This window comes from Pseudopodoces humilis, chromosome 11 (assembly GCF_049639895.1).
Source record: "Pseudopodoces humilis isolate 2021_Gansu_Grassland_sample_001 chromosome 11, ASM4963989v1, whole genome shotgun sequence".
Classification (NCBI taxonomy): domain Eukaryota; kingdom Metazoa; phylum Chordata; class Aves; order Passeriformes; family Paridae; genus Pseudopodoces; species Pseudopodoces humilis.
The window spans coordinates 1585356-1609845 of record NC_142210.1 but is presented as its reverse complement, the minus strand read 5'-3'; the positions used below and the strand labels follow the sequence as shown (position 1 = coordinate 1609845).

Below are 24490 nucleotides of genomic sequence, written 5' to 3'. Positions count from 1 at the left end.
AAAACCTGGTGTTCTTCTCATCACAGAAGATGATTTACATGAATCTCTAAGAACAGTTTTGGGTATCTCATGCAGGTCTAGAGTGATCCCCTCTAACTTCTCAAAGGGACACCACCTGCCATTTGTCAGAAATGGGGACACTACAGGAGAGCTTTCCCAGTTCCTGAGGAGCAGCAACAGGCTGTTCTGGAGACTGCAGGTATGGAAACTGCCTGAAACGATGTTGGAGGAAAGAGCTCCTCCCTGTCCAGATTATTTTCTCCAAACCTTTGTTTTATTGAGCTCATTTTGAACATGAGGTAGGCTTTAAATGTAATTTTAAGTGCTCTCTGTTGCCTACATCCTTCTGGATCCTTCTGGCATATTTGGGTTTATATTTTCTGATGCCTTTACCCTTAATGCCTACACTTCAGAGTTCAGAAACTCAGCTCAGAAATTGTATGTAGGAATAACTTTCAAATAAAAAGTCTAAGCTCCTAGTTTTGCTCAGACAATACCAACACCATCATGGAATCAGCACCAGAATCACAGAATCATTAAGGCTGGAAAAGACCTGTAAGACCATCCAGACCAAGCAACAACCCAGCACCACCACGATGCTCATGGCTAAACTGTATCCCCAGCTGCCACATCTGCATGCTTTTTGAACATTTCCAGGTATGAGGACTCCACCACTGCCCTAGGAAGCCTGCTCCAATGCTTGACAACCCTTTTGGTGAAGAAATTTTTCCTAATATCTAATCTGAACCCTTCCCTAGCACAACTTGAGGCCATCTCCTCCTGTCCTGTCCCATCCCTTTTTACCTGGGAGCAGGGCCCAAGCCCCACCTGGCTGCAGCCTCCTCTCAGGGATTTGCAGAGAGTGAGAAGATCCCCCTGAGCCCCCCTTTTCTCCAGCTCAAACACCCCCAGCTCCCTCAGCTGCTCCTCATCAGGCTTGTGCTCCAGTCCCTTCCCTAGCTCCATTCTCCTCTCTGGACACACTCTCACCATTTTTCTTGAAGTGAGGGGCCCAAAATCAGTACTTGAGGTGTGGCCTCAGCAGTGGCCAGCACAGGGGGATGGTCACTGCCCTGGTCTTGCTGGCCACACTACTGCTGATAAAAGCCAGGATGCCATTGGAATTCTTGGCCACTTGGGGACAGGTGACAGCTGTGACCTCTGATTGACTCTCGTGTCTATCAGCACTTCCAACAAGCCTTGGTGTTACTTGGAGCAAAGAAGGATTCAGCATTTCATAGGCCTCCTCTTCCTGAAACAAAGGGGAGGCTCTCAAAAGCAACATCACTGCAAAGCAAGGAGGTACTACCTGAAAATCTTCATATACCCCTGATGAAGAAAGGCTTCCTCTTATATTAAAATGAGTATCTCATGCAGAATAAAACCTATCAAATCTATTTCTAATTGATGTATTTCTTCTCACGACTGTTCTTAATCTACTTGCCAGAACTACTAGGACTCACCCACAGCCTGTTCTTTCCTCCCACCAGTCTCTTGGTGAAGTCACACAAAGGCTTTCTACGTGCTGCAGGTTGGATTTAACCCAGGGTTTTTCCCCGAGGTGTAATTTCCCAGTCTCTACCATCAGGGACACCTGAGTGACTTACTGCCTGACACTTAGAGCAGGAGCACTCTGTTCTGCAGGCTTTAAAGCTAACAGGCTGATTTTCCAGCTTTAGAACCTTAGACAGCACAAAAGTTCAAGCTCCTTTCCTCCCCTGTCTCCAAGATTCAGCAAAAGCACACAACAAAAAGGAAGATGAGAACAGGTAGCAGGTTCAGGCTTTTGTTCCCTTCTGCTGTGATGTGGGGACAGGAGAGATTTTCTCTCTGACAGATGCACCTGCTCCAGTTGCAAGGAATGCTCATTCTCAGTTCATGAATAGCTGGAGATTTTCTAAATGCCTCCAATGGATTGGATTTGTCTGTCTCAGCCATCCAAGAGCTGCCTGTTTGCTGCCTCAGAGCAGCTGTGTAGTAGCCCCTCCATCAGGAGGGCAGCTTCCCTGCAGACACAGCAGTCTGCAACAACTGCTGCCTTATCCTGAGTGCAGCTCTAAACTCAGGACAGCTCCTCAAGTGGATTAAGCCACTGCTTCATGGAATACACTCTGGCTTTTAAGAGGCTCCTATCATGCCCCCAGCAGAGGTGTTTCAACAAGCAGGAGGCCTTGAGAGGCTGATGTAAAGGACTTAGGAATCAATGGGACAATCAAGATATGATGAGATTGGGAGCCCTTCAAGAGGAGAGGGCTGAGGGAAGGATGCCAGTTCTACACGTCTGTGAAATTAGAGCCCTGGTGTTTGTGATGGTAATAAACTCATCTATATAACAAAGAAAGACGTTGTAACATCAGATGTTGCCTTTGCTGCACACTGAAGTAGAAGTTAGATTGAAAGGAGAATTTGGTAAAGATGTTTGTTGAAGGAGGTATGAGGCTAACACCAGGCACTCCAGCCTTGGGCAGCTGAAATAGTCACTCTTTCCCCTCACACCACTTCGCTTCCACATGAAATCCCTTCTAACTTCAGCTTTTATCAAGCTCTACAAAGGGTGGCACAGTCCAATAGCCTGCATACACTGCCAGTGAAGCATCACACTAACCAAAACACACTCAGATCACTGTTCCTGAATCCTAGTCTGAAACAAAACAACACGTGAGAAATGAAATTAATTTGGATGTATTCCTCCCTATTTAACAAGCAGTCATACAGAGAGGAACCAAAATGCTGGCTCAGAAACTCCCGAGCTCACTGCCTTGCTTTCATTCCTAAAGCAAAGGAGGCATTTCCATGGCATCAAGCAGATGGCTGAAATAAGCATCTTTCCTATATTGAGCTCCATGTGGAAGCTTAGGATCTATGTAAGGTACGAAAAAGCTACGAGCTGGAGGAATGAGGGGGTGGGGATGAAGGAAGAAGGAGGAGGAAAAGACAGGGGGTGGAGAGTAATACTGGAGAGCAGCAGTGGTCCAGCCCCTCAGAATCTGAAAAGCATCACAGGAGCCTCTGGATAAAGACCAGCTTCAGGAGCAAGGCTAGGAGACAGGATTTCTGCTCAGTGATAAAACATGGTGAGTAGGATTTTTGTGATCTGCCTCCTTTGCTCTGGTGCAATGGCATTTCTTTTGCTCTGACACTCAGACCAACTCTGTGTGAGTATTATTTTGGGTTGACTGCTTGTTTTTGAAGCATTGCTTTTTACTTCTTTTTCCATTCATCTGGCAAGTCTGTGCCTGTATTTATAAAATTGCTCATCCTATCTCTTTTGAAAGCAATAAATTACTGAGGACAGCCACAGCTGTCAGTGTTAACACTTTGCTGTCTGGTACCAACAGGCTACTAGTCAGGGCAAAAAAAAAAAATAGAAGCCCTGTTTCCTTCTCAGGTATGCAGTGGAAATCTCTTCTCTGCTGCCTTCTCTTAGCAATAGAGTGATGATTCGAAATCTTCCTGCGCAGGAGTTAAAGCTGCCCTTTTACATGATGTAATTGGAACATTTCAAAGCAGTTACATTTCTTTCAGCCTCAGGTATAGAAGAAAACTGAGTGAGGGGTGCAGAGGTTTTTGTCAGAGAAGGAGCATTCTTTTGTCATGGGCTCAGCCTCCTTCTACCCTGCCACACACTCCATGCGTGGCTGTGGGATGCTGTGGGTGTCCCAGATGGGGCTGGAGATGCTGTGGGTGTCCCAGATGGGGCTGGGGGATGCTGTGGGTACCCCAGATGGGGCTGGAGATGCTGTGGGTACCCCAGATGGGGCTGGAGATGCTGTGGGTGTCCCAGCTGGGGCTGGAGATGCTGTGGGTGCCCCAGATGGGGCTGGAGATGCTGTGGGTGTCCCAGATGGGGCTGGGGGATTCTGTGGGTGTCCCAGATGGGGCTGGGGGATGCTGTGGGTGTCCCAGATGGGGCTGGGGGAAGCACTGGGTACTGCTGTGCCCCCAGGGATCCCTCCTGTCAGCACACAGCAGGACAGTGTGCTGGGAGTAGAAACGTGGTTAATTTTACTATGAAAAACCCTGAGCTCCACGAAACAGTTGTCAGGGCTTAAAGGAAGGTTCAGACTTCCCTATAGCACATTGCTAATAAGATTAAGCATTTAACTACACATCTTTCTAGTATTCTGCTGGGGAGTGCAAGATTTTACTGTGTGTGCTCAGTGGAATGAGGGTTGAATTAAAAACACAACAATGTGTTTTTTGCTGGTTCTTCATCAGAAAGCCATTGCCTGACCTAAATGTATATGCAAATAATTAGGCATCCTGGATTACCCGAGAGAGACAAATGATTAAGGGGAATGATAAGACACAGCCACTAAGGATGATGAGAGGAGTACTCCTAAGGAGAGGCATGATCCCAATGCAGGTTTGTGTGTCACACAGGCGCCTTTAAAAATAAACATTCTGCTGTTTCCTGAATCACGACTGTCCCTGATTACATCCTCCATCCTTTCCACCCTGCTCTTTTCTGCTGTCTAATGGAGATGAGATCGTAGCAGGGTAATCAGTTTAGAGGAGAAGATGAGCCCTGCTTTAAAATCCTCTTTGGTTTTTACCAGAAGAACTGTAATGTTTATTTGCTTGCTAGAAACAGTGTTACAATAACTGCAGTGAGAATATCACTACCCTCTGGCAAGGAAGCCGTATTCTGCTTTGCAATTAAAAATCAAATTAACAGAATGGAATATATGTTCATGATTATTAGTAAGTATTTCCATTATTAGCTGTCATCTTTTCAGATAGAGAGTTAGTATTTTTGCCTGTAAATAAACAGTCTTGTTCCAAAAATCTCCCCCCCCCACACTTTACTGTGAGCACCAGCTGTTCCTTATGCACTGCTAATTAATTAGATACTAAGGTTTAAAAATTAGTGTTGTTCACTGACTTTAAAAGTGGCTTTCACCACCTCATGCTTGCTTGTTTTTGCATTTTAGGACTTCAACTGGTGGCCAGTAAAAATTCTCCTGAGGTTAAGAATCAGGAGAGCCTCCCAGGGTGCTCTGTTCTCTTCCCCTCTCCCATTACATCATTTATCAAGAAATATTTTTAAACACTTTTCATCTTAAAATGCATGGATTTGAAGATTAGTGCATAATTTGGTCCATATACTCAAACCAGAGAGATGCTTTCAGGAAGTTTAATTATGCTACAATTTCTGATGGAAAAGCAGGGTAACATTTACAAAGGTACCTCTGATACTCAGCATCTTAAGTCTGATTGATATGAAGCTACTTGTGGAAAAGGGATTTTGGACTCACTCCAGACTTGTGTCTGAAAACATACAAGCAGTACAAAGAGAGGTTTTTCCTTATTTTTGAATTAAAAAGCCTCTTCAATGTTGATCAAATTTTTCATTTAATATCAGGAAAATGCTTGGAGGGAGGTGAAATTCAGGTGCCAAGTGGCATGCAGAACTCTGCTTAGCACCATCTCCACAACCTGCCAATTGTAGGAGTGATATAAATGTAAAGAAAGAATACTCCTATCTCCCCTTCTAAACCACTATATTATGAATTTTATGTATTTCTGTCTCCAAGAGAGTAAATTATTTATAAATTACACATCAAACAAGCTAGTAAGAGAGGTCCAAGCTGGATAGCTGAGAAGATTTTGAAATAAATGAACCTCAATTACTTGAGCAAAATTATTTTTGAGCCAAACTTGCTGAAGCTGGAGACTTTATCTTAATTTCCTCCTTGTAACAGCATTATTTCTGTCCATGCAACCTTGCTGAACCAGATACTTCTACTTTCCCATTAGGGGGCTATTCCTAGAATTACATGCAAGAGGACTGATGTTTTACCTTTTCCTTGAAGACAACCTAAACAAACCTTTCTGCTGTGTTATAAGCAACAGCAACTTTGACTCAGCCAAAAACCCAAAGCAAGGCTCTCTCACATTCCAGCACAGAGGGAAACTTGGAGATGGCTGGAAGAAAGTGTTGGAGCCAGGGGCAGAGGGAAATGTGACCCCTCTCTTTGACTCACATGACAGAGATGATATCTGGACACTTTGAATCCTGCCTCCCCCCATTTTCCTAATGGATATCTGGCTCCATTGCACCCCTCTTTGGCCCTTGTATGTTGGCCTGGACTTAGGGAGGATTTGGGCCATCTGAATATTATTAACTCTTATTAACCAGGACAGTTACCTAACTCAGTCTTGCTCAGGTCCTCATAACCCAGATCCAGAAGCAATTGCTTTGACTGTCCTAAAATCAAGTCTCCTCAGCCCACAGGAATGTGCTCATCTTTCCATTCTAAAACTTTAATTTACTTTTAGATGAATCACAGATGCCGTAAAACCTCCTGGTTTTATGAAAAGGCTGTGACACACCCTGCACAGATGGCATATGTTTGAACATGAAGTGTCTCTGCATTTTATGAGCAATATGATCCAATTTTAAAAGAAAACCTTATTTCCATTATAGTATCAGCCTCAAATCTGGATCTAATTGCCTGCTTAGATACCTGTGAAATCCTGAAAGTGAGCAGCTGGTCTGATCAAGGCAGATAAAAATGTTGTTTACTGTGGATGGGAAGCCTCAGTGCTGCTGCTACACCAAATCTTATTGTAAAAAACAGCTAAACTGTAGCCCAGTGTAAGATTTGAGGATAAATTCATTACATACTACATTCCATAAGCAATTTTGCAGATAGTAAAAAAACTTTTTTGTTATTAATGAAGAAAACATTAAGACTCTCATTGCACTGACTGCTAGTTTCCACGGTTTTCTGTTCTTTACAGTGACTTTTAATTGCAAATTTTATTTCCTTTGCAAAGATGGGAATTCAGCCCTCATATATCTTTTATCCCTTTGGAAGAAGTGATAGCCTGCAAATCCAAGAGAAGAATAATTAGAAAGGAACAGAGACAGGCACCAGTGTGGCTGAGTGCATGGGTCAAGAAATCCCAGAAAAATGTGCTATGTTTTAAATGCCTGTAATAATTTTTCATAGAATTTTGATTTAGCTTTACATAACCACTGGGGGGTAACTTTCCCTTACATCACTTTAATTGGTTTGTAAATTCCCTGGTACAGCTTCTGGGGTTAGAGATAGAACTTGTGTCCCTGCAGAGACCAAAAATAAAAGTATCATGGCATAATCCATTACAACGAAATGGGCTAAAAGTATTAATAGATATAGAAAGAGAGAATCATCACATAAATAGCTCTGGTCTATTTTTGGAAAGAAGTTCATTGATAGTTTGCATCACATGAGTATGAAGAGGAACTCAGAGTATGGGAAGTTGCAAAACAGCATCTAAAATGAATGTTTTAAAAAATCTGCAGACTCTGGTAGTCTCTGCTGAGGAGCCCTCAAAGAGTTAACTGAGGTCCTCCCTTTCTTTTATTCATTTTAAATAACAATTTTAATGGGGAAGTTTTACAAAGATATGACAGTCTTATAATAAGCAGGATGACACAATGAGCTAGATACTAACATGAATCCTGAGGGAGTGTTAGAAATAGAATATATGGGAATAAATAATAACATTAAATAATTAAAATACAAAGTTGGTGATTATATATATATATATATATATATATATATAAGATATTAAAAAACCCAACAAACCAAACCACAAAATCCCCACCAAACTGAAACAACAGCTAACATTCTTATCCTCATCAGAAGAAACTGAAAAGGCAGCATCAGCTACCCTCAGTGTATCTTACACTGTGTGTATGGAACTTATTATACTACAGATATTCTCAGTAAAATGTTACTTTGGCCATTTTGGCTTTCAAGATAAAACTGTTCATCTAGTCTATTAAAAAAAAAAAAAGAAGAACAATCCTTGAAGTTTCTAGACCCAGTTATCAAAACTGGTCATCCATTGTGTTTCTTATCAAGGAGATACAATTAAGATCAAACATTGCTTTATTTCAAAGATTATCTAATGTCATCCTAAATTCTTAGCTTTCATACATTTCATACCTGACAGGAAATAAATCCATCCCTAAAAGCCTTTTTAATGCATCTGCAGAAAGGTTCCCAAGTATACAATATCCTACAAAAGTGACCTTTTTAACACTCAGAATGGGCAGAAACAGCTGCAGGACTTCCAAGGGTCCTACATATCATTGTTGTAAGGCTGGAACTCTCCAGGGTCACAGACCTGTGAGGAGCTCCTCGGCAGCATCAGGAGCTTCCCACAGGGACACAGCACCTAATTCTTCACTCCCAAAGGACTGAGATGTCAGACACTTTATTTCTGGGCTATTAACAGCTGGTCTTGCATCAGCTATTTCTGATTGTTTTCACAACCCTGCTGCTGCTGAATTCAGCTGCATGCTGAATTGTTGATCACACCTTGCTTTTCAGAAGAGGAGGGTAATCGTGTCCCAGTGACCTATTCCTGAATATGCAAAACAAGTTTCCCGCAGCATCAGTGAACTCCAGATCCCTGACAGGGTAGTAAAATGTTTACTGGCTTTCATTAAGAATGTTCTGCAACACTCACATGTAGTGCCAAGTGCAACTGAAGGTGCCAACATCTCAATCACAGTGATGGACACCCATTTATCACCACCCACCATGTTTCCACCACATGTCAAATATCCACACTTTGCCCCTTTGTTCTCTAGCATTTGTCACTGACCTACATTTATTTGTAAATATTCTTAATCACCTGTTAGTTTACAGCTTCTGTAAGAAAGTGGCTGTCACTGATCTGCCTCCTGGAGAAGTGCTCCAAAATACACAGTCCTGCATCTGCTGGGCTGCTGGTCAGAGTGTGGCTGTTCCAGCAAGGCCTGGCAACTGGAAAGCTTCTGGAGGCTACAGACAGATGTTATAGTTCAAAATAGACCGAAGATTGCTTTAAGGTCTATTTTAGGAGTACAAAGCCTAGGCTTGGTGCTGAATTTAAAATCTCCTGTTCAGTGTCTCCAATTGTTTAGTTATGTCTAACCAATTCAAAACAAGATAAATCATTAAAAGAGGTTTCATTCAGGAGAGATCCAAGCACACTCTTTCAAGAACAGGACTTGGAGTTATTTTGCTGTTTCCCACCAAGTAAAATTCTGGTTGCTCCAACAGCTTTTAGGTAGTGATTGCTTCATCCCTGGCCTTCCTTCATGGAAGTCCATTGACTTACCCAATATTCAAGTTGATGCATGACAGGAAAGGATCAGCTCTTTCTATGAAAGAACTGCCAGAAGACAGAAAGTGACATGGCTAAAATAATTAATGACTATTTAGATTTATGAAAACATAAAACATAAAAGGTTCAATACTAAACCATACAGGCAGAGCCTGGAACTGGCATTGATACTGGTACTAGAGTATTTTTAGAAATAGCTAATCAATGTGCACTGCGACTCACTGTGGCAATGCCTCTGTGTGCTTCACTGGTCTTTGTAAATTGAAGAAGACACTTTTGTCATGACTGACAATGATTTTCAATGTGGAATTTTTGGTTTTTGACAATAAAAGTAGCAGTGTAGAAAATGATACTTTATGCTCAGGGGGAAGCAAAATCAGTAATTCAGTTTCTGCATGCTTCCAAGGTAGTACCAAGGTTTATGGATTTTCCATTCACAGATAAAGATTATTTTAATATAAAGTGAGCATTGTGTATCAAAAGTTTGATCCATTTTCTACCAGATTTCCCAACCTGAGATCTTTGTCCTCCTCTAAGGTACAAATTTATGAACTGCTGCCTTCCTGATACACACATCTGCATGTTGAAGTTTCTCAGGCATTGCTTTTCCTTGATGCCTCTTCTACCTTCAGAACAAGACCTTTACCTTGTTAAAAGCTATCCTGAAGTCATAATCCTCAATGAAAATCTGCTTATTTCTAACAGGCAAAATGTTCTCTGAGTCTCAGCTACCAACCCATAATGTGCACTGTTTTCTCCACGTTGAATCTTCCAGCCAACACACCTTTAGTTTCACTCAATCTGTTTCTCATGCAGTACCATGACTCAATGATGGAAATATCTGATGGCAGAGAAGCTGAATTTTGTAATGTTTAATGTCCCTTCCTTTGTTCTTCAGTTGCTTTCAAAATTTACAAGTGCTACCCACGCACCTCACAATTGTTGTGTTCTGCTGTTTTCTTTACAGAAACAGATGTGAGGAAGCAGTATGGAGCTCAAGAGAGGAAAGACCTTCATAAAATCCAGTGTACAACATGAGAAAGTGCCACCAGTGCATACAGCTCCTACCAACAAAGATGAGATGGGAAAAGACAAAAAGGCAGCTCTGGAGGGAAACCAAAGGGTGGCTGAAGTCCAGCTGGCATGTCTGGCCACACACAAGAACTACAGATGTTCTACCAGAGCAGCAAGGAGCGGAGCTGGTGGTCACAACCTGGAAAAATCATCTGGCTCCTCCTACAAGCTCGTAAGGAAGAGTAAAACCCATGAGTGCGTTGCTGAGGCAGACAAAGCAGAGCAGTGCAGCCCCAGCAGCAGGGCGTGCGAGGAGGGTTTGTTTGGAAAGGGCAAGGGCCGACTTGTCAATAGCATCAGCTTTTCAGGGATGTCCAGCTCCAGCAGTAAGAAGGAGTGTGTGGTCAGCCCCAGCCAGTCTGCATGCAGCAGTCAGATGATTGATTACAGGAACTTTGTGCCACAGATGCCTTTTGTACCAGCTGTCGCAAAAACCATTCCCAGGAAGAGGATTTCTCTCAAGAGATCTAAGAAAGGGCTCAGAGATATATTTCATATAAGAAAAAATAAACCAGACAGCTTCTCATTTCTGGTGGAGAAGGACAGGAACCTGTCCTCTCCAGGCTGCAAGAGTGAGCTGTCTGCACGTCTTGCAAAGTATCTTTTCAAAACTGGGGAAACTTGTGCAGCTGATTGCTTGTCACAGGACTGCTCAGACAGTGAACTGCAGTCTGACTCCTCCTACGACTACTGCAATGCCCTGTGTGAAGATGTCGCCTCCCTGAAGAGCTTTGACTCCCTCACTGGCTGTGGGGAAATCTTTGCTGATGAGAGCTCTGCTCACCTGGAGCTGGAGAACAGCAAAGACCTTCTCCTGAGGAGAAGCAAGCACAAAGACAGCCCTGGCATGGGCTCCTTCCAAGGCGGGGTGGAGCAGCTGGCTTCTCCTGGCCAGAACGAGACAGTGGAATTTGCAAAGTTTTGGGACAACATCAACAAATCAGTGAGGCTGCACCAGAGTGCTCTGTTTGAAAAGAAGTTACTGAAGATGTCTGGTTCTGACACAGAAAAGGATACAAGTCAGGCTGCTGTACTGGTGACAGACACCCAAGTGTCCCCTGATAAAGAAGGTGACAATTCCAAAGACAGCTCCACAGAAACAGAAACACCGAAAAGTGAAAACCAGGAATCCACATCCACAAGTGATGAAGGCTACTATGATTCTTTCTCTCCTGGACAAGATGATGAACTGAAGGAAGCTCAGACCCCTGGTGTCCCAGGGAGATTTCCAAGAGACAGCTACAGTGGAGATGCCCTTTATGAGCTCTTCTATGACCCAAATGAAGTCAAAGTAAACCCTGTCCTTGATGATGACTTGTGTGCCTCTGAAAGTGTTTCAGAGCAAGCCATTGAAATCCCTTTGTCCATTTACAGCTTTCATGTTGGAGCTGAGGAGAACATGGCTTCCCAACCAACTCTAGACATCATTAGCCAGGGATTTTTCCACAGCACATGGAAAGGCAAAGAATGTTTGCTAAAGCTCTGTGATACTGAGCTTTCACTGACCATGGGCATAATAAACTGGCTACGAAAACACTCGGGACTCATCTCCTCCCCTGACTCTCTTCAGAGTCCTCAGTCACAGCGAGAAAAGTCTAATGATTCATTGATCCCCAGTCACAGTCAGCAGAAAGGGAGCACAGAAGTTCAGCAGGAGACACCAGGCAAGGGTGAATCTAATACATTTAACATATGTGTGCCTTTGGAGGAAAGCAAACACACAGCCCAGGCCTCTTCAGTAAACATTGCTGGAAGAGAGCACAGCCTGGGCTCCTCCCTGAACACATCTGATCTGGATTTCCAAGGAACAGAAGGGAGTCACCACAAGGACTTACCTACAGTGCCTGGGACTGTGGAAAACACAAGTCATGCACCACAATTGCAGGCTAACAGAGACAACCTGCAGACGTCTTCAGCTGACAATGAGAAGGGAGCAATTTCACTGGGATGTGAGACATCCAGAGGTAAAAACCCACTGCCAGAAGAACTGAACAGAGAGACTGGCCCCCAGAGCTCTGAAAATCCTTCCTTAGATGATAATCACGAAGTAGAATCATGTTACTCCTACAAGACTGCTGCGACTTCACTCCGAGATCCCCTCGAGGGGGAGGACAGAACTAAACCAATCTATCACTCTCTCTCAATTTCCTGTGACAAACCACTGCAGCCTCTGACCCTCAATCACTTCCAGAGCTACATGAGCCCCACACCAACAGACAGCAGCACTAACATAGTGCAGCTCTTAGAGCACTGTGTAACACAGGTGGCATCATTAAAAATCAGCTATGAAAACAAGCACCTGGAAGACAAATACATCGGGAATGAAATGAACAGTATCATTCATAAGATGTCTCAGTACAAAAGCAAGTTATTGTTACAGAATGAATGCAGCTGCATTGCTCAAATTCCAGAATTTCCCAGTATTCCTAGTACAAACCAATACGAGACAAGTTTCCAATCTAGCAGTCTGTATCATTTGAAGAAAAATGGGGAGCAAATTTGCTCTGAAGATCAGAAAAGTAGAGCAAAAATCCTAGATGAGGTTACTCAAAGCAAGATAAATTTTGAATATGCCCAGCTGAATAATCAAGCCCTCTCATATTTAAAGGACTTTGGTCTCAGTCCAAGTGACTCTGGCCCTGAGACATCTCTTAGTAGACCAACATTTTTACCTCTCTTTAACTCCGTCTGCCCAGACCTAGGTGGTGCCTTCTCCCAGGGCTCACAGAGCACGGCTGTCTGTCTGTCTGAGTCTCTGCAGCCTGAGGAGGCCAAGCAGTGCAGCCCAGGGTCCTGGCAGTGTGCAGAGAGCCCCTGCCATGGCCTGGCTGCAGGGACTGCTCTGAGCCCTCTCCTAGAGGCAGTGGTGCGGGATACAGCGGTGCCAGCCAGGGACCACCAGTGACACACCTGCATGGAGAAGGTGAGTGCTTAGGGGAAGGGTGAAATTCAATGTGAAACAGTTCAATCTGTTCCCTTTTCACAGAGGGACACTTAACAGTGGAGGCTGAGGGATTCAGGGTCTGTCATTTATGCATGAGAAAGCCAGGGAGCTCAGTGTGAAACCACAGTGCAGACGTGCCCTGTCCTGCAGGTGCACACATATGGTGTGCTCTAAAGCACAAGGGAAAGGCCACAGTGCTGTGCTGGTGCTCCTAAGTGCACCAAAAGGATGCTCCTCCTTCATCCAAACCTGAAGAGTTGGTCTCTGGCCAAACTGTGCCATGGCAGAGCAAGAGCTGAAACCAGGGCAGCCTCCACGCAAGGCTTGACAGGCTTCTCAAGAGAGGGGTTACAGGGTCTGTGCTGCACCTCAAGCAATTGAAAATCCTTCAGCCACACTCACATAGCACAGGGAGAGCCAGAATCTGCCCTGTGACACAGGGTAAGAAACACCTTTGCTGCAAAGCAGAAGCAGCTGATGGAGCACACAGTGATTGTGCTTGTTCGGTTTGCCTGTCACACGAGGCTTTAGGCCAGGGCACTGCTCTGTGCCTGTGTCTGTACAGAGAGTTCTCACTCTGTGCCAGCTGAGAAATCCTCCAGCTGCTGACAGGAATTTGCTGTAGGAGTATGAAACTTGGGTAAATTCTCTGTCATGTGCCCTGCCAAACCTGACAGATTGGCTGGACTCTGCCCAGCCTTGACCTCTGAGAAAGCCCCTTTGGAGGTGGTGGAAGACAAAGAGGAGGCTGCAGCAAGGGCCAGGACAGAGAATTAAGGAACAGCTCCCTATTGAACAGAGGGACACAGCGAACACATTTCTCTGGCTCTTGCTGCTCACAGCAGTGTGGCTGCTTTCTGCTCATCCCTAAAGGCTTCCCAAGCAGCACGAACTAAAAAGGACAGTGCTTCTCTCTGCAGGAGGCAAGAACACCCTGACATTTTCAAGTTTGGGTAGATTCAGCCATCCACTTTTCAATTTACGTCATTGTGAAAATGACCTTGCCCACTAACAGGTCTCCCCTTGCAGAGAGGGACATTTTTCAGGGCTCTGCATGAAGTTAAAGGCCAGGGACTGTCAGTCTTCCTCACCCTTAACAAACACAGTGTTTAGTTATAATCTGTTCATCAGTAAATTAGGTCTTTCTCAACTGAAAGAAGTGATCTTGGGTTTTTTTCCATATTTGTTGTACACAATGCTGCATTTCTGGTGGTTCTGCTGATTAGCAACTCACCTTCTTGTGTCACCAGAATTTTTAGCAGTACTTGCCATCCAAGGACACACCATAGTCCTTAAAACTATTAATCTCTTTTAGATATTTCTGAAATTATGAACTGAGTACAGAAGAGGCAAGGTTTGTGCTTACAGTTAGTGTATGTATGGAACTAGGACTAGGCACAGCTTCTTGAGGTCAGAAGAACAGATCAGTGTATGCCTGATATTTTTATTTTGCTGTGAATACTAATCCACAGGGTAGTGCTAGGAATATCCCTGCCTTTGCAGGTTAGGAATGCAAAGAGAGTCTAATTTTGAGGAGTGGAATGATAGAAACAGAGAAGGGAGCTGTGTGACTGTCAGGAGTGGTAACAGACTGTATCTTTACACTGAAAAAGATGCAACACAAGCAGACATTACTGGACTTGGGGCACATTCTCTGCATTGTATCAAGTGGCAGCTGCTGTGTGCCAGCACTGATAATACCTGCCATGGCAGGAATGTGACCAGGTCACACTTTCACCTGAGTGCCAGAGAAAACACAATTCAAGCTTTTTTCCCAAGAGGGAACTGCTGATTTTTGATAAAGGCTTCTTGAACAGTAAAATGAATTAAATTTTAGAATAGAGATAGGATTTACCTATTAATAAAGTGACTTTGAGGACTGGGCTCATTTTAATTAATCATTTAACAGCAAGGATGGTGTTTGTTACAATTTTCTACAGAAAAATAATTTAGACAATAGTTAAAATGTCATTTAAAAGAATTGGCTGTGGGGACAGATACAAACAATGGTGTGTGACTGAGTTTTCCTACCCGATATTTTCCTGCCTGCCCACACAAACAGATGGCCTACAGGCTTGCCTGAAATTTTAAATCTTTGTGACAATGACTCAGGAGCTTTGCCTCAGTCATGGGGGTGGTAATGCAAGAGAGGCAGTGTATAAACATGGTGTCACCTCTGAATCCATGGAGACAGACAGCACTGAGAAACACTCCCACGCTGGACATGACTGTGCAAACTGTGAGAGCTTAGACACAAAGGATGCTCTAAAATGCCACACCTGGGAGCTGGGAGACAAGTGACAGACCCAGAGGTGGCTCCTGCTTTTTCCTCACAACAAGTGCAGCCCCTGATCCTGCCATGGACACCCAGGTCTGACCTGAAGGAGGTGGGAAGAAGGTCACCTTTCTAACTTAGTCCCAGGGCAGAGGAAAACTGTTATCAAATGCTTTTAAAATCTCCAGGTTTTGTCAGCTCATCTCAGCATATCCCAGGACCCACAGACAAGCCCATCCTCTCTGCTCCAAAAGGTATGCAGGGTTCCCCTGGGCCATGCCTGGCCTCTTGGGCTTTGCTGCCTTGATGAGCAGACACAGGACTGTGATGAAGAATGGTACAAGAAACACCAGTCACAGCTCCTCTTCCATTTCTCCCTTCCCATGCCTTTTAGAGAGAAATCTGATAATGCCTTGTGTCTGAACTCACCAGGAACCCCAGGCATCCTCACAGGGCAATATGGAAGGCTTATGTAGAAAGTGGGAATTATGGATAAAAAAAATGCAATGAAAAGTATAATTTTAATTTTTCGGTATCTAAAGGTTAGGACCTAGGAAGTGAATGCTGTCCAAGTCTGAATACAGAGAGGATTCCTAGATCTGGATCACAGAAAACAAGTTGCAAAGTTTGTGATTTTCAGCTACATGTTTTTCATCAGGAAACTTCATCTTCAGAAAGGAAGCACAGAACTCAAGCAGTGCATTGGGAGGCCTTTTCCTGACTCTTAAAACCTCTTAACTCACCAAGCAGACAACACTGGATGTCATAGCAATTGGACACATGTAGAACAAAACACTCCCTGCAAACAGAAGCATTTCAGACCACTGAGCCATTTCTACCACTTAAGGGGTTTGAACTGCATCTTCCATTAGCTGGTAGATGTGACAGAGCAACAAAACCTCTTGTGCCCCCAACAATATGTGCTCACTTCATTCAAATGCTGAACTGCCACATTATGAACCAGTTGAAGATTTTGGATGTGTGTCATTGACAGCCCTGAAAGGAATGCATTGCAATAAGCTTGCCCTCAGGTCAGAAAAAAAATACATAACTGTCAATCAAACAGTGATTGCTATAATACTAGGATAGCTATATAATACTATAATAGGGCAGCTGTAGATAAAAGAAGACAGTATTGCATATGTGACTGCTGGTACCAAGGAAGTGAGATTCAGAAGCAGATAAAATACAGCCTAGGCACTGAAAAGTGACAGAGGAATGTGTATTTGATCCTCACCAGCTGAAGGGCTACTCATGGTCTAGGCAATTCCTGCACTGCTTTTTAATCTTTCCTGGTTCAACTTCACTCCCTCTCTCTTAAATAAAGTTGTATTTCTCCCAGACAGATAATTTCTCTATCTGATAAACATAGAGAAGGCAGACTGCAATATTTGGATTTGATAAAAAGGAAAAGCAGAACGAAGTCTCATCGGTGCATAGGCAGTTTTCTGCTCAAGTAGGGTATTATTTCTCAAAATGGTCAGAGAGATACCAGGTGAAAAATAAAGGCAGAGCCTCTGTGCACACTGCAGGAAAAGTATATGGTGGCTTTTGAAGTCTGGTGTAAGAAATCCTCCTGTTTCCATGCTCCCTCCATGGCATAGTAAAGGGATGGTCTCAAGTTGCACATGATGAAATGAAACAAGAATACAGCACAGAGACAGCCAGCACATTTTCTGCACTGGAAATGCCTCTGGCTCCGAAATACACACCTGTATAAAGTCAGTTACCCAGACCATGTAGCAGTGGATATTGAAATCTCATCTGACAGCCACACACACACACTCACTGCTGTTCAGACATGCATCACAAGGTACCAACGCTCTGTTTGTCACACGTGGTACCACAGAGGCAAAGAGCAGGGAGACAGAGGTGACAGGTCACCACCTCTACTAATACATTTGAACGTTAGTCACCATGTGCCCAGATACTTGGGCTTAATGCTAAATTAAACAATTTTCTCCTTCATTAAATGCTGTTGCTTCTGGACTTGGCTCTGTCTCACTGCACTGTCTGCATGGTACTTTGTCATCAGTGCTCATTCTACCCAAAATCAGAATTCTATCAGGAGGAAGAAATGTTCCTGCCAGAGGAGGGTTTTTCCACACAGTTATCAGCACGATAATCTCTTAAATGCCAGATGCACTGTAATGTGCTTCATTTTAAAACTGAAGAAATTGATTTGCTGCTTTACCCGCTATTGCAGCAGGGTGGTTTCCATGGATACAGCCTTATAGGGACTCTATTTTCCTCCTGTTGACAACAGTACAGAAAGCTAAATTCTCATCTTCACTGCACCAGCATAAATTTGAAGCTAGGGCAATGATTCCCAGATTTAACCCTGAGAGAAGAAGTTGGCTCCCAGTCTCCTTCAACCTGGAATTTGAGATTTCCAAGGGGATAGCAGTGGAGGGAAAAAAGAGAAAGAACAGCAGCACGGTCTGAGGGACAGGATATATGAAATACACAGTGCCTGTGTATGAGAAATGGGGAGAAGTCAAGACAGAATGCAAACTCACTAACTGCTCATTCAGAGGCTTAGTGTCTCACCTGACATTCAAGTGTAAAAATACAAGTCAGATTTGGGCTACAGAAGTTTGGCTGTAGAATTATGGAATTGGGCCCTTTTTGTTTAAATGAATCAGTTGTTACCATTCTGAAGAAAACCTGCTTCGCTTCAGGTCAGGAAGGCGTGAAAGTGGGAAGAAGGGAAAGGTGAGAGCCTTGTATTCAGAGCAGGCTGCTTCTTTCATACAGGAGAGAATCTATCTGGAATATAGTCATGGAGAATCTGAATGCAAAGGAGATCCTCACCTTGAGAACGGGCTGTGAGAGGCATTTATATCACAAGCCAGCCAGCAGAAAAAGAGTAGGATGAAGGGACTGGTTACCTCATCTTTTTGGATCTAAAGCATAAAATACTTTGTTCCATTTCCTCCATCAGAAAATACAGAGGGGCAATAAAAACCAGAGGCCTCCAGGAAACTCTGCATTCTACCTCTGCCAGTGTGTTGCAGTAGGTATTTGCAAAAAGGGTGTCAGCAACAGGGCAAATGGAGAATTTAGAAGCCTGAAATAATCAATCTCCTATCTTCTGGCAACCAGTACTCTCTGAGCTAGACCTTGGCTCCTCCTGGGTGTCTGGGTTTAATGCTCCATTTTCCAAATGCCCTTAAGCACAGGCACTTCAAAGCCTTTTAATTTCTATTATGAACCTTTCATAGTTTAATGTCTTTAAGGCACTTCTTAAAATCTTGTATCTTTTGTGCTATACTTACCAGTTTTGCTTTGCAAAACTTAAAAAATATTACTTTTGAATTTCTGCCTTCTCTGACATCTGTTTGCTCCTAAAACAGGCACTGTCCCTTTTGTGGTCTAGCAACACTGGGAAGATTACAGACTTTTTTGTGATTCAGGGCAGAGGCTATACCTCAGTACAAAAGTCTGGGGTCTTGGTAAGTGAAGACAGAGTTCAGACAGAATTCCCCAGCATCAATAGATTTTCTGCATTTTTCTAAAAATAAAAAAACCCATCAAACAAACAAACAAACAAACAAACAAACAAATCCAACCCAAAAAACAACAAGAAGAAAACCCAAAATCCCAAACCCAAACAGATAATTTTAAATCTAGCTAAATTAGGAGCAAAAAAATTTGACCATCCAGTGAAGGACATAAAAGACCATTGTCATGAGCACCGGAGCACTGGGAGGCTGCAGAGTTTTAATGAAATACCCAAAATGAGCACTGAGTTCCTCATCAGGTCTTAAGGGAGGCTGTCCTGTTTTAAGCAAACTCTCCTCCTGGTCAGTTCTTTTGGAAAGATTGGACTGTCTACATCTGGTGTGGCAGGTTTCCTGTGTCAGTCAAATCACAGGGACTGCATCTTTTCCATTTGAAGGTGGGAAAGATATTCACAGTTTTTGGACAGAAATAGAGCTCAGGAGAGAGAGAGACACAAAGAAGTGCTGTATGTTAGGGTTCTCCTGTGGAGGAAGGCAATATTCTGACCTTCTCTCTACATGCATGTGGCAGGCCTGCTCAGGGAAAGCTTAAAAGATCTTGTGGCACTAAGTAATAGTGTCAGCCAGGGATGACAACTACACAAATGGCACCAAGATACTACAGCCAGCAATTTCTCTCTTCCCACAATTCAGCTATCCTCCACTTTGAGGTGATTATATTATCCAAGGGGAAACTGTCAGTCTGCAGGTGAAGATACAGAAAAGATTACTGGAGAACCATAAAAAGGAAGGTCCTCTTTATCTTATAGAGAACAAAGACGGGGTTTTTCTTCATCTCCTCTTCACTAGTCTTCTCCAGCTGCAATACTTTCCTTTCTAAATCAATTTCTTTTTCCTTTCATGACAACTTTCCATTTTACTTGCTCCAGACAGGCTCGACTCTTCTCTATCACATACTTTACATTCCTTCTGCCTCCTCTTGGAGGCTGAACTTACTTCAAAACCCTTTTCCCTTTCCCATGTGCCTGTGGAGCTGACATTTCCTGGCAGAATGGCCCTACCAGACCATTTCCCCCCACCCTCAAGAGCCTGGAAACCCCTCTTCAGGCAAATCCTGCAAAGGCCAGCCAGGCTCTGCTTTTCTCCTCAGAACCTGGGTTCTGTGCTTTGCTCACACTGCACAGGTGCAGACAGGCACTGAAGGACATGGGAGGATCACAGCCTATGGCCAGGCAGGGTTAAGGAATTTTGACAACCCCCCCAACCCCTCTGTTATGTTTCTCCACCTCACAGCCAACAGAGGGGAAAAAATCAAGTCAAGGTGGCTTTGGGTCTGTGATACACAGCCAGGGAGCTGCAGAGAAATCAATGGCAAGAGAATTTCTATCTGGCTTCAGTAGGATGTGGAGGGACCCTGATTTACAGCAGGAGACATGAGGCTAAAGACTGCATCAGAAATTTTCACAGCTCCAGCTTTTCAAAGAGATTGTGCCCTCTGCTTTCAGCTGCAGTTTTAGGAAAAATCTGATTGGGTGTTAGCCTTAATTAACCCTAGTGCAGTTCTATTTCTGAAATAAGGGAAGGTTGTATTTTACACAAACATCAAATGGGGCTTCTCAGCAGCAGAAAAAACACTGAGGTAAAGGAGCAGCTCTTCCGCCTGTGTGCTTTAAATAGAGGATGCTGCAATTTATGGCTCTTGGAGAAATAAAAGCTCCATTTCCCTTCCTTAGCCCTTCTGTCTTCCCTTGAACATACAGGCAAGAAGGGTTTCGTGCTGAAAAAAGCACTAAGTAGACTGTTGCTATAGCAACCAACTCCCTGAAACCCATTTGTAATTAAGATGGTGGTGGAACCACCCAAAAACCACATCCTGCCAAACCCCCGCTTCCCAAATAACAACCCTGTGTTTTTACAGGGTCCATCTGATCAGGGCAAGGTTGCTTAGGTGGGATTGTAAGAGTAATTATGTCTTTGGAAGTAGTTTGCTACTGAGATAGCAAAAGGATGCCCGGAAACAGCGGGGTTGCAATGCAAGGTGCTTTTTTGGGCTAGATTTCTTAAAGCTTCAATCAGTAACAAGATAGTACTTGAATCATCTCAGCTCTCAAAAGTACTCTTCAACTCTAATCTGTAAAATTTTGAATAATACTTATAAATTTAAAAATGCCCTCAGGTTTTTTTTTTTCCCCACAATTCAAAAGCTGTTTCACATTAAAATCATGCACTAATACTAATTAATAATTTTTCTGTTAGAAAAATGTATGTTAGTTTTCCCATTAGTGTTTATTAAAGGTGATAAGAGCTAAACTGTATGATTGAATGCAATCCTTGAAACATAAATTAAGAATAGATGAGGTTATTTGAAAAGTGACGTTTTTTGCTGAGGGTTGTATAATGTGAACGATAGAAATGTGAAGGTTTTATGGGGTTTTATAGATATAAATATATGAACAGACAGTTAATAACAATATTTCTTTCTATTGCTCCCTTGATCTCTGAACTTCACATTTTATATCATTAAACATAAATATACTGTACCCAGCAGTCTCTCTAGAAACTGTAATGCCCTGGACACACAGTGGTTCAATAAAATTGAAATAATAATAAATTAAAAAAAGCCCTTCACCCATGCAAACATAAAATGCTGGAGGAGCTTAGTGCTTCTAAAGTAAGACTAGTGTCTCTTGCAGCATGTTGCAAACTTACTCAATTAAAGGGCCATTCAGGTTTTAAATATTAAAAAATAACCCAAACACAAATAAGGCCTTGAAAAGAAATCTAGAGCCCAGGCAACTTTCATTGAACTGAAATGAAATAAAATCTAAATATTGATTGTTGATACTTTACTTCCATTTTCTTACTTTTTATTTGCTTTCTTGAGAATTTTTTTTTCCTCTGTTTCCTCAATTATTTAATCAGCCATGGTTTCACATTTTATAGACCAGTACTAACCTCATAAATATGAAAAACAACAGCAAACCGCTGCTCTGCAGTGTACTTTCAAAAAATACTGCAGTACTTGCAAAAATTCTGGATTTCATGGTCAGAAAAGAAAGGTTCCACCTTTTTAATCCCCTTCCAATAACAGATTCTTCTTTCTAGCTTGGTTTTACCCCTTATCAGTCACCAGTGTCTGCCACAACACGTTCCCACCCTGCTGCTCCTCTCTGTGCCTTAACAGAAGCTGGATTTTTGTAAGGCCAAATCCTGTACCTCATTTTTAGCCTAACAACCAGTAAACACTATTAGCAACTTTTATTGATTGAAACTGATAGGATACTGCTCCAAATACCTGTGGGATTTTGTCAGAAATCAATTTCACTTATTGCCATCACGTACATGCTCGTGTGAGCCACACTGTGTTGTATTTCCCAGATCAGCAGGGTGGCATTCTTCCCTGCACTGAAATGTGACCTGTGTCAGGAAGTGTGCTGTCTGCCTTCATCTGATAAAGAGAAAATGAAAAAATCTGTAATTGCATTAACTCTTATTGAGTACTATTATTGCCTTAATTCTGAGTAGCAAAGTGACCTCAGATATGTTTTGGATTCTCTACAGACAGACAATTGAACTTCCAAGTTGCCCACACAGGCAGAACATTAAACAACCCCCAAAAAACAACAACCAAGCACACCTCACATCCCTAAAAAACCCCCACTTTATCTCTTTATCCAGAGATGAAGGAATCTCCATTCCTTTATTTAATGTTCTACCTTACAGTCTATCAAAAGGAATGGAAAGCAAGGCAACTCAAATGAATGTGCATAAATCATCTGGCTGCACATAGACTATAATTACAATTTTTCATCTAGGAAACACAAATATCTTTATGCTGAAAGTCAACAGTGAATAATAAATCATTACATTTACCCATGTTACACTTCAAGCTTTGGAGATAAACTCTTGTAAGGGATGACCAGTCTCCTGTAGAATTGCACTGGAAAAGTAGCTACTTTGAAAAAGTAGTTACTTTTCTCGAAGTATCTAATGCCCCCCCAGAACAGGCTTGGGGATTGAGGGCAGGAGAGAAGCAGGAGAGCACAGCTGGATTTGTCTTCACCTGTGCTGAGCAGCAGGCGAGCCAGCAATGAGCAATCAGCCAAGGGAGGACACAGCCCCTGCAAGCCAGCAGCCCTTGGCTGGGGCAGGATGCACGCTGCGCCCTTGGCTGGGGCAGGATGCACGCTGCGCCCTTGGCTGGGGCAGGATGCACGCTGCACCCTTGGCTGGGGCAGGATGCACGCTGCAGCCCAGCTGGCCCTTTTGGCAAAGCAGGAGGCCACAGACTGAATTTGGCCATGGAGGTGGTGGCCAGACCTGTGCTGAGCTGCAGCTGCTGTAACCGAGCCGACTAAGGCAGGAAGTTAAAGGAAGGTTGCAAACTGTGTAATCTTAAAAAAGGTAACGAAGATTTTTATAAAGCATTGGTAGCTGGGAAAGAAGTTCCAGTGAAACATTGGCAATGATCTAAGCACAATTTGGCTACAGGCACTTCTTTGGTTAGACTTCTCAAGGTCACATACCTTCCTGCAGAGGCCCAGGACACACACACACACTGTACAAGGCAGCTGGTCCTCCTCAGCCAACAAAACATCTGGTTTGGGGTTCCATAGATTTCTTCAAATGCTGGCAGCTCTCCATGACTTGGTCTTTTCTGTGGGCTGGGAACACCTGGATAGTGAAAAAAACTAAAGAAAATAAGGGCTTTTGTGAGAGCACTGCAGTAGGACCAAAGATGTTTTGCATGGAAGAGCTTCCATCTGGCCTGGCCTGCTCGAGCAGCTGAGAGCCACAAGCCAACGTTCTGGGAGAGCAGAACACCAGACACAGCACATTCCCACGGATTTGCACTGTGAGGCACCCTAGCCTGCCCTGTGAGTGTGCAGCCTGCTAAATCCTCACTGCACGCACCACAGAGCACGAGCTGTCACTGCACATCCACTGCTCCCCTCTGACTCCGAGCAGGGATTTGCTGGGAAGCATTGTTCCCTGCAGAGCACAGGCTCTGCTCTGGCCTTTCCCACTCCTGTTCCCAGTCTGCTCCAGTGCCCCTCGCTGTCCCTGCTGGGCTGCCCGTGGCAGGGACTGGGCACAGACTGGCCCAGTGCTCCAAGCAGCCCGATTGTTTCATCACTGGAGCTGGTTCTATTAATAAGTGCACTGTTAGTCACTGGCATTTCTGGTGGGATGCTCCATGTCTTAAAAGAGTGAGCACTGCATGGAGCTTCCAATTAGCTGGGAAATGTTTTCTGGTTCTTTGCCTAGAAGGACAGAGACAACAGTAGCATTGTTAGCAATGAGCTGACACCTTCTAATGTTGAGTTACAAGAATTAGTGGGTTACTAAACTACCACTGACCTGCTTTTATTATTTTTCTTAATTACTCATGAAGCTTCTAAAAAATGCTATTAAAAAGATACTTAAAATTAACAAAAATTGGGAGAGTATGTATTTAGAATAAATGAGTTTATTTGCACCTGTATGGCACCAAACTATTGTTAAGTAAAAAAAAGGGACAAGATTCCTAAATATGTTTTGGACTGGCTTCCTCACTGCTCAGTTCAGAAAACCAGTTCAGAAAAACCAGTCCTTTTTGAAAAACCTGCCTTTAGGCAATTG

The 24490-nt window shown here is 43.3% G+C and overlaps 1 protein-coding gene across 1 annotated transcript in view; it reads left to right on the top strand.

Moving 5' to 3' along the window:
- Nucleotides 1-2977: 2977 nt before the first annotated feature.
- AMER3 (APC membrane recruitment protein 3) overlaps nt 2978-24490 on the top strand; it is a 42646-nt gene continuing 21133 nt past the window's right edge. Inside the window, exons 1-2 of the mRNA XM_005529613.3 lie at nt 2978-3074; nt 10079-13108. Of these exons, the coding sequence (XP_005529670.1) occupies nt 10100-13090 (2991 nt within the window). The 5' untranslated portion in view covers nt 2978-3074; nt 10079-10099 and the 3' untranslated portion in view covers nt 13091-13108. The remainder of the gene's footprint in view (nt 3075-10078; nt 13109-24490) is intronic.